Source organism: Hevea brasiliensis, chromosome 8 (genome assembly GCF_030052815.1).
Source record: "Hevea brasiliensis isolate MT/VB/25A 57/8 chromosome 8, ASM3005281v1, whole genome shotgun sequence".
Classification (NCBI taxonomy): domain Eukaryota; kingdom Viridiplantae; phylum Streptophyta; class Magnoliopsida; order Malpighiales; family Euphorbiaceae; genus Hevea; species Hevea brasiliensis.
Window position 1 is genome coordinate 20,946,404 of NC_079500.1, and position 11,354 is coordinate 20,957,757.

An 11,354-nucleotide genomic window follows, 5' to 3' on the forward strand; every position below is an offset into this window, starting at 1 on the left:
AAAGACAAGTAAAACAGAACAGATTACATCGAATAAGCTCTAGTATAAGAGACACCATACATATCATTTAATAATCAAGAGTAGAAACTCAGGGTGGATCCATCAATTGTTCGATTCCAATGAAGAGAGATGCTGTAAAATCTTTTAATCAATCAACATAAAAATTTGCTTTCTTGTAGATATGAAAAACTCAAAAACACTTAATTGTGGAGGAAAAATACAAAGAAATTAAAAAAAAAATAAAAAAAGAAAATTTATTTTTTTATATTATTTAGATAAATTATTAGAATATAAAAAAATATAATTCAAAAAAAATAATTATTATGCTATCATTTTTTTATTATATTTTATAAATACATTTAAGTAATTTTAATATAAATAATACTTTTATCTCCATATTTCTTTACATTTTAGTTCAATTTAAAAGACAATATTTCAAATCAATCAAACGAATTTAAGAAAAGAAATTTAAAGAAATTTCTCTCCTTTTTGTTTCTTTCAAATAAAGGGTCAATTAAGGAAATTTGCTGAATTTTGTCCACCAGCGAGCTTGTAACAAGTTAAATATTGACGGATCAGTGACTAAAAGAGTTGGTCGTGCTTGTGGTGGAGCCTGCTTCGCAATCACAATGGTGGTTCGTGTGGTGGATTTGCAACATAACTTGTTATCTATGGTGCTTTAGAGTCTGACAGTATTTATGCAGTGGACCTAGTAAGTGGTCATGACTCATGATAATGCTTCAAGCGGTCCACGGCTCGCTGGTGGAGACAATTGATGATGGCTTTTGTTGACATTTCATGCACATTATCTTGTTTTTATTATTTTTTTAAAAATAACAATAATAATAATAATAATAAAATGTAACCAATCAAACCCTCCCAGCTTAAAAAAAATCATTCATCTTCTCAATGTCTTTGTCAACCAACTAATTTTCAAACTTCAAGTCAAAATTTAAATATTTCTAACAACTCCTTTTCATTTTTTAAATTGAGTTGGAGGGACTCAAATTTAATCTTTTCAGATGAATAATATCTCCTCAAGTTTTGACTGTTCAATTAAATTAGATTAAATAATTCCTTTAGATTTTTAATGGCCAAAAAAATATTTAAAGTGAAAAAATTTTCTTATTCTTATGACAACTTTGGTCTGATTATTTATATTTAAGTTATTTTTTTTAATTAATGAGCAGTTAATTATTTAATAAAATTATTTAAAAATAACTTTCAAATAATTTATATGTTTAATTAAAACATACTTAAAAATAAATTAATTTATTAAAATTACTAAAAAAGAATATGTGAATGATTTGCATCCTATCAAAAATACAACGAAAAAAAATTTAATGAAGTAATGCACAAATCTCAATACTCTAAAAATAATTTATCCTATCCAATTTGATAAAATTATTTACCATTGAAATTAATGATTGTTTCGTTAAAACACGAATGTAAAAGGCATTTTGAAGCGATTTTCTTAATTTTTACGATTTAAATATGTTAAACATTAAAACAAATTATTTTGATTATCACATTTTTAAATTAGGATTTACTAATATTCTTTGCACATTTTAAATGATAATAGTTAATAAAATTAAATTTATTAAATAATGAAACATAATTAACACTTTATAGTTTAATTTAATTTTTGTTATTTAGGATTGTACTCTTTTAAAGTACCTAAGATTATTTAATAAATATTGAAGGTATCATATTAATGTGGAGAGTACATTATTAAATGAACTATGGATAATGGTGACTACTAGCACTAAAAAAACAAATAGATTTAGAATTGATTTTTATAATCAACTTTTAATATTAATTGATTTTTTAATTTATTTGTAATTTATTTTTTTAAATAAAATAGTTATTTTTTAAAAAATTAACCATTATTTTATAAATCAATTGTGTTATTATTTGGTAAATTAATTATTAATTGTTATTAAAAAAATATTAAATATATGATTAACAATCCATTTTAAAATTGATCGTTATTAACAAACAATCAAAAAATTGATTACTAAATTATAAAATTTTTTAATTGGTTTCAAAACATAGCTTCAATTTAAGTCAATTGCAAAAAATTGGTTGTTAACAATAATTTTTTTATAGAAGGCTCTAAATTTAGCAAACAATTTTTGCAATTGATTTTGGGGAGGAAAACTCCTACTCAATTATTTTTTTTCTATTTGTAACTAATTTGCGAATCGATTGTTAATAATAATCAATTTTTGGAATCGATTGTCGAATCGGTTGTAAAATCTTCCCTAGAAAGTCTCAAGTAATTATTTTTTCTTTATTTGCAATAGATTTGCAAATCGATTCCTAATAACAATCAATTTTTAGAACCAAATAAAATCGATTACTATTATCAATCAATTTTACAACCGAAACCGAATTAATTACAAAATTTTCCCCCTAAAAAATCGTCTAATTTTTAAAAATAATCAACAATCGATTAGATTTGTTGCTAAAATCGGTTGTTAATTTGGTTATAAAAATCACTACTCATTCTTTTCACAATTAATTTTTTCTCTCTTTCTTCTCTTTTCTCTCATTTTCTTCATCATTTTTTTTTATTCTCATCTATTTTATTCATTATCTTTTCCTTTCTAATATGTTTCATTCATTTTTTTTTCTCATCTATTTTTTATCTCATCATCTTTTTCTTTTTCATATATTTTCTTTATCATCATCTTTTTCTTTTTCATATTTTTTCTTCTTCATCATCTTTTCTTTCTCATTTTTTTATTTAATTTATTTTTCTTTGGCATTAAATAAAATTTTTGTATAAATGTATTTTTTATCAGTAAATTATTTGTAGTATTAGTGTTTAGTAATTTTACTAATTTTTAAAAAATTTACTTATTTGAATTTTTCATTGTTATTGGGAAATTTGTTTTTTCTAAATTTTTTTAAATTAGTAACCGATTTTTTAATTATTAAATCAGTTATAAATAACAACTAATTTATAAAATAATTGTAAAATTAAAAAAATAAAGGCATCAAATTTTTTGCAATTGATTGTGTTTCAATTGCTATTAGCAACCGATTACAATTATCAAAAATTTTATTTTTTAAATTTAATTAATTTAGTAATTGATTCTATTGTTAGTTGCTATTTACAATAAACTTTATTGCAACTAACTGAATTGATTGCAAAATCAATTGCTAATGAATTAACAATTCGATTTGATCAATTGCTAATTTGATTTTTTTTTTTTACCAATTCTTATCAAGGTTAAGAGAAGTCGAAATGGGACTACAATATCCATTTGTTTTCGATTTTGCATAGTTTTGATAAATCTAACAATTGAATTTTTCAATTTTTATTTTTAGAAAAGAAAAATTAATTTTTGCTTGAAAAACTTATTGATCTATGTCATTCTAGTTTAAGGGAGTTAATAATTAAAAAAATGTGAAAAAAAACTATTTATAATTGTAATGTAAATTTGAAACTATTTATAAAAGTAATTTTTACTTAAAAAAACGCCATTAGGAAAAATAGGTTTCAAAGAAAAGTTTATAATAAATAAAATACCACTCCCAATAGAATTTTTAAGTGTGTCAAAGCTTGTATCAGAGGCTCCATAGAAAATATTTCTTTGCTCCTATAAATATTACTACGAATATAGTTTTCTTTGATAAGTCAAATCACTAACTTTTTGATAGAATATGAGATTAATGCTTTTAAAAATGCCATTGAGGGTAGCATTTTCAAAATCACGTTATATCATTTCTTGCAACTTCTGCACGCCTAGTACAACATAGTAATGGCTTATAAAAACGCCATTGGAAGAGGCATTTTCATAAGTATATGAAAATGTCACTCCCAATGGCCCTTTTAGTGGCTCTTCCCATCTATAAAAGACTAATCGAGTTTTATTATTTTCTTTAACTACATTCATTCATTTATTTGATTAGTTATTTTCTCCTAGTTTTTTTTCCCTGATATTATGTAATAGTATTTTTAACAATTTTATTATCTTTAGGTCATTTGGCTCTCCATCGATATAAGAATATTGATATCCTAGTTTATATTTTAATAAATTTTCTTAATAAATTTTAATGTTATTGTGAGATATTTATAATTTTAATTTTAGTAACTGCAAGTGATCCTTGTAACAAAAAAAAAATTATAAATATTTCATAATTACATTATAATTTATTAAGAAAAATTATTAAAATATAAATCTAGATATCAATGTTTTTCAATCGTGGAGAGCCAAATGACTCTCAAAATACTACTTTCAGTAATATTTCAAGAGCATTAATCTCATACTCATCTAAAAAGCTGGTAATTTAACTTATTAAAGAAAACTCCATTCCTAATGATATTTTTAAGAGCAAAAAACTATAATCTGTATAACCTCTTACGCAAGTTTAGACGCATTTAAAATTTCTATTAGTAGTAGCATTCTCTTTATTATAAATCCTTTTTTTTTAACTTTTCTTCCCATAAAACAAGCACTGTTTTTGTAAATAGTTTAAACATACTAGAATTATAAATAGTTTTTTTTTTCACAATTTTTTAATAGTTGATCCAGTTCAAGGATAGTTTTAATCAATCTTATTTTAACAATTTTTTCTAATCTAATTTCAATTTTGAGTTAGACGGGTCTGAATCTAACCATAATCAAAATCTATTTGGAAAGAAAATTTGTATGTATAAATATCTTATTCATAAATACTAAAAATTCAAAAAAAAAATATTTGTTATTAACAAAAATTTGTAATATGTATTATTAATAAATATATATATTATTAATAAAATATTATAAATAGCATACTATAAATAAAATTTTAATTTTTATGTTAATTAATTAAATTTTGATAAAATATTTTTATTTTATATACTATTAATAAAATTTATATATTAACTAAATTAACTCTCTCTCTATATATATATAGAGAGAGAGAATAAATCTTATATAACTCTTGTACTTTAAATGACACCGTTTAACGAGAAGTCAGACAGTTGAAAGTTAAACCGGCCATCACATTCACGGGAGAATATCTTCATCTTCTTCAATCTTTTCCTCCCCAATTCCATATCTCATTTTCCTTTCTCTTTCCGTCTCAGAGACAGACAAACAAACAACAGATGGATATCTCTATATCTCTTTCTCTATGCGATTCATAGAAGCTGTCTTGCGTTTTCCTCATAATCTCTCCCGCTTCTCTTCCAAATTCTTTTCTTAATTTTCCCATTCTTTCGCTTCTTCTTCGAAATTCTCTTTCGTTTTCCTTCATATACGAGTCTCGGATCGGATTATGCATCGTTGAGTGTTGTGTTTGTATTGTTGTATGACGAGCGCATCAGAGCTTTTTTATCAGAGGAGGTCGCGGGTGGGCAGAGCCACCACCGCGGATCTGGAGCTTGACCCTTCCAGTTCTGACCGAAATTTTCACCTTAATTACGCTCGTCGCCACCATCACCATCATGATAATCATAGCCGGTATGATTTGGACGGATGTGATCCTCCCCGGAGATCTCCGCACGTGCGTCGCCTGTGCCATCGGCTTTCTTCTCACGCTGTAAGGACCGGGAATTTTCATTCGCTTTTACATTTAATTGGTGACGAAATGTTAAGAAAGAGAAGAATTTTTTTTTTTTCAGTATTACCTTTATTTTATTTTTCTTTAATTTTGTTTAGGAACTGGAAGTGTGAATGAGGCTAATTTCGACTGGAAAATTGATTAATAGAAAATGCATAACTGGAAATTTCCAAAGTAATATGAACTTGGGAAACCCAAATAAATCTCCTTTCTCAAACTTGATCAAACCCCAACAATTGAGGTGTTTTTCCCTCTCTCTAGTGCTTTAAGCGGCAATTTTTAATTTTCATCATTGGGGTATTGAAGAATATGAAATTCAAAAAGTTCTAAATCTCATTGTATTCATGCATGCATATTTCCGATAAGCGACCGGAGAATGAAGTACTTTGGCTACAGACAGCATAAAAAAAAAATAGAGAGAGAGAGAGAGAAAGAGAGAGAGAGAGAGAGAGAGAGAGAGTGAGAGAAAGAGAGAGAACAATGATTTTTTAATAAAGTTGCTGAATATAGGATTTTCTTCAGTGTTGTATATGAAGCAATTAATAATTATTCAGTAATCAGTAGTAACTAGAAACCATGAGCTGCTAACTATGTACTTGTATAACCTGGAGAAATTACAATTGGTGGTGGGATCAGACTTGGATTATAGTTAGCGTTCATGGTTTATTTCTAAACTCCTCAAATTCTATATATGCCATTGCTCTAAAACCATAAATTGCCTTACATGATGGATGTTTCACATTTCATTCAAACTTTAGACAATAAGAAGTGTCTTTTAGGGCATACCTCAACCGCATATTGTACTTTGTTATGCCCTGGTTCATTTGACTACTGGGCTGTATGTTATATTTTATTAGGTTGCAACTTTATCTCTTTGTTATCGTTTACTACGTTTGCTTTATAATGTCTTTTCCCTCTAAATTGGATGGCTTGAAGCATATATAATTGCTAATTGACCAATTTTTCAGTTTTAGCAATGCTGGTTAATATGCTGTGTTCTCATCTTCTACTGCTTAAGGCTTTTTCAGAATCGTGGCCCAGGTCAGCTTGATCAAGGTACAAGTCAGTTTGTACCAAGCAACAGTACCAGCTCAGAAACTTCAAGCAGCACAAGAAGGCCAAGATTGACTGGAAACGAAAGGCTTCCTGGAGCTGTGCTACTTGCAAGGGCAAGACTTCTTGAGAGATTGAGAGCGGTGTCGCTCTCTGGACACAGGTGAGTTAATTATCTATTTGCTTTCCACATATAATGCTGTGTGTATGCAAAATTGTCTTTGCATGTAGGCTAGAATGACTTGGTAGCCATAATCGCTAACAGTGGTAAACTTTGGCATGTTTCAAGCTTTGATGCCAACCTATCAACTTCGGTGCTACCTTTATTCTTGTATAATGAAACTGGATGGAGTTTGAATGCTTTATTACTATTAAATATTGATTCCTTTGAAAGACATTGTGCCGTAGGAGCTACTGCTTTTACCCTTATAAAATGTTGATGATTAAATCTTTGTCTAGTTAATAGGCAAAAGAAAGAAAGTATACAATTACAAGTCTAGCACTTCATGGTATTGTATTGCTAAATTTACTTTGCATAGGAGGGACTAAACACTTTTTTCCCTATGTTGACTTAAATAATTTAAAATGATTTATGGCAAAAATGGGGTGCTTTAGCTATTGCATTCACCTCAGAGTTCACATGGGAAACTGTCAGTGCTTATTCCACAGGCACAGGCATATAATCACTCAAAATAATTAATGTTTTCTATTATTTTGAATTTTGTTGACATTAGTATTTGTTTTATTGGTACTGGATAACTGTGGCTGGGAAAGAGATGATTGATGTTATATTCTTTCTATTTGCTAGTACATGTTTGTACAGTAATTTCTGAATCATTGGCTCTGGTTTGTGTTCTAGTGTGCTGACATTTCATTTTGGCATTATGTAGGCGAAGTGGCAGGGTGTCATTTGGCATATACAACAGGGAGTATACATTTGGTGATGACATAAGGGTTGCTGATGCAGGGGACTGGGGAACTGACATTGCATCAGGGTGGTCTGCTAGAGGAGCACCTTTACCTGACCCAACTTTCCAAACAGAAAGACTGCAATTTGTGCAGGAATCTTACAGGAAGAAACCACCTGGTTTAACTCAAGAGGATCTTGCCAGTTTACCATTCGAGTTATATAGCAGCTTGGAAAGGGGTGTTGAAGAGGAAATTTGTCAAGTGTCATGGGATTGTAGTATATGTCTTGAAAGTTTCAAGGAAGGAGATAAGCTTATTCGCCTACCATGTGAGCATAGGTTCCACGCTGCCTGTTTGAATCCCTGGGTTCGAACTTGTGGTGACTGTCCATATTGTCGAAGAGATATAGTTGTAAGTAGTCATAAATCATAAATATAGATTACATGTCCTTTCTGAAAGAGATTTTCCTCCTCCTTTTATGTCTCTTCTTTAACTTTGTAATGAAAGTTTCTGATTTGACTGAGTTGAGTATATGGTTTGTAATTTTGGTTTATATGATGTTCATTTCTTCTGTGGTTGAGTTGCTAGCACAAAATTGCCAATCTTTCAAGTCCTCGGTATCTATTTTAAGTTGATTTATCCCATTTGTCGAGTCCTTACAGTCCATAACTCTATATATTACTCACTAATTTCCTTCTAAATTGACGGAGAAGTTGGTGGAGTCATCATGGGCTAAGTATGTTAGTTTAATTTTCTTTTAAACGCTGCAATCTTAATACCTGGATATACCCTTATGACCATGTTGTGATGTAAAATTTAGAGCCCCAAGCTGCTCTTTTCATCAACTCTCTGTGCCCACTTACGTGGGTTTATGATCTGGTGCAGATGCTTCCTTACTAATATAAAAGTGGGGTGGACCTTTATTTCATGGTGGACTGACTTCTATGTGATTGAGGGAGTACTACAATGCGTTGTAGAATTTTCCCTTGTTCAATATGTTGAGCTGGGGCCTTGCGGCCAGGGTGAGAATTTTATTAAAATTTTTTTTCGTGACATAACTTAGCAGGTTTGAGATGAGGATCAGAGTATCAGTTCTACGCTCTTGACAATCCCAAATTCACTTCTTTGTTTTTCAGCAGAAATTGACGCTTGATTCATTTATGTTGTACTCTTACCACGCAAGAACTATAAGAAGAAACAATTGAAGCAAAATCTAGAGCTTATTATGATCAATGAATCCTGCAAGTAATGACAGCAAAAGCAATATTCGGAATACATTAAAAAGATGCATGTCGATGCAACTCAAGGCAAAATTCTATTCAAACATTTTGATAAGTCAAACGGAATACAAACAATTTCTCATCTCTTCCTCTCCAGAACTGGATGATTACATTATGTACTCATGCCTTGGAACTGACCTAACCAATTCTCTAGCGTCAGAGTAGTCAGGATCCAAATCGCCAGGGAAAATTGTCCTTGCAATGCTTTAACAAACCAGCGCCCTCTCTTACAATCCGTTGATGGAAGACACCATTTGGAAGCCATGTTGATCTTTCCAATCTGACCAGAGTTCAAGTATTCTGTATCAGATTTTAGCAACTTTGCGAATACATCAGCAACACAGTTGTGTAAATATTGATACCTCGGAATTTATTAATAGATCTTTATGGCCCCGTTTGCCCTTTTAGAATCCTTCTTCTTCCTCAAAACATTCATTTTCTCCTTGTCCATCTCTGTCTTGGTCTTTGTTCTCCTCCCACTTGATGCGTCTTTTAGTACTACTTCAAGAGTCAAGATTCGATAATCATATTTCAAGTACCCAAAACTCGCAAAGTTTTCAAGATTGGTTGCCAGGACACAAGGGTCGTTTTCATGAAGCCATTCGATTGCGCTGAAGAAGCCTTGTTCGTTTGATTTCCCGTTATCCCCGGAGAACCCAAGATGACAAATAAGCTTGATAGCTAAGCAGTAAATGGGTGTTGATTCCAAGCCTGCTGTGGGGAGGAGTTCGAGTTTTTTTACCAAAGGGTGTAATCGAAAAAATAAATAAATAAATAAATAAATAGAATGTGAGTTTAAATTTAATTATAAAAAATGAGTGAATAATGAAAGATAAGAGAGTGACATTAATTATAATAACATTTTAATGATTTGAAAGCTCTTATAAATAACGTATAAATTTTAAATAAAATAAAATAATTAAAAATTAAAAAAGTTAAACGATATTTATAATAACATTTAATTTTTTCATTTTAATTTTTTAATTATTATAATAATATCTAACCTTTGTTTTAATTTTTTAATTATTTTATTTTATACTTTAAATAAAATATAAATATTATTTTAATAAATAATATTATAATAATTAATATTAATAACATTTTATAATATTAAATTTTAATTAAATAAAAATTTAAAATATAAAATATTATTAATATTAATTATTATAATATTATTTATTAAAATAATATTTATATTTTATTTAAAATATAAAATAAAATAATTAAAAAGTTAAAACAAAAACTGAACGCTTTTAATTTTTTAATTATTTAATTTATTAAAATAATATTTATATATAAAATAAAATATTAAAAAAATTAAAATAAAAAAATTGTACGCTCATAGCGTGCAGCTTTTCTTTTATTTTTTTAATTATTTTATTATAATAATATTTTATATTTTAATTTTTTATTTAATTAAAATTTAATTTAATTTTAAATTAAAAATATTTTTATAATAAAAATATTATAATATATAATATTATTTATTAAAATAATATTTATATAAATTTTAAATATAAAATAAAATATTAAAAAAAATTAAAACAAAAAAGTTGTACGCACTTATAACGTGCAGCCTTTCTGTTATTTTTTAATTATTTTATTATAATAATATTTTATATTTTAATTTTTTTATTTAATTTTAAATTAAAAATAATTTTTTATAATAAAAATATTATAATATATAATATTATTTATTAAAATAATATTTATATTTTATTTAAAATATAAAATAAAATATTAAAAAATTAAAATAAAAGTTATACACTGTTTTAAATAGCGTTTAACTTTTTTTTTTAATTTTTTAATTATTTTATTTTATTTAAAATTTATATATTATTTATAATAATATTTAGACCTCAAAACACTTTTATAATTGACGTTCCGTCCTCATTTCTTCTACTTTAATATAATTCACTCATTTTTTAAAATTGAATTCAAATTCATATATATATATATATATATATATATATATATATATTTTTTTTTTTTTTTATTACACCCCATAATAAAAAATTTAAGAATTTAGAAATTTAGGAAGTGTATAAAGATCCTTAGTGACATTATCAATAAATTTTAATCTAATGATATTGAGTCACTCTACAAAAATTACTGAGGTTGAGTTCCGTCGAAGTCGATTATACCAGCAAACAAAATACATAGTGACATTGAAGAAGAAGTCTAGACGGGGGGTTAAGGTGGGGAAGAACAGTTACATTGAGCATGGGAATTTTCAAGATATATATATATATATACATAAGACCGAATCCTACAGGTTGCCACACAGACAAGCTCAGTAATGATTGGATGGTGAAGAGGATTTATGAGGAAATTGACCGTACAAGGGTAATTTAAAAAATAAAATACTGAAATGGATTAGATTGTTAGATATTTATGGGAAGGGGGTGAAAAAATACAAAAACATTGATAAAAATAGCGTTCCAACAGAGAAACGCTATTTTAAATAGCGTCATGATGCCAAAACGCTATTTAAAATAGTGTTTTGACGTGAGGACGCTATTTTGAATAGCGTTCCCATGATCACCAGCACACCAC

General features: G+C 27.6%; 1 protein-coding gene across 1 annotated transcript; it reads left to right on the top strand.

The window, feature by feature from the left end:
• Window positions 1-4,931: 4,931 nt before the first annotated feature.
• Window positions 4,932-8,071, top strand: LOC110652963 (probable E3 ubiquitin-protein ligase RHY1A). Its single transcript, XM_021808585.2, has 3 exons — window positions 4,932-5,535; window positions 6,585-6,772; window positions 7,500-8,071. Exons 1-3 carry the CDS (start codon window positions 5,305-5,307, stop codon window positions 7,948-7,950), a joined length of 870 nt encoding a protein of 289 aa, XP_021664277.2. The 5' UTR covers window positions 4,932-5,304; the 3' UTR covers window positions 7,951-8,071.
• Window positions 8,072-11,354: the final 3,283 nt, after the last annotated feature.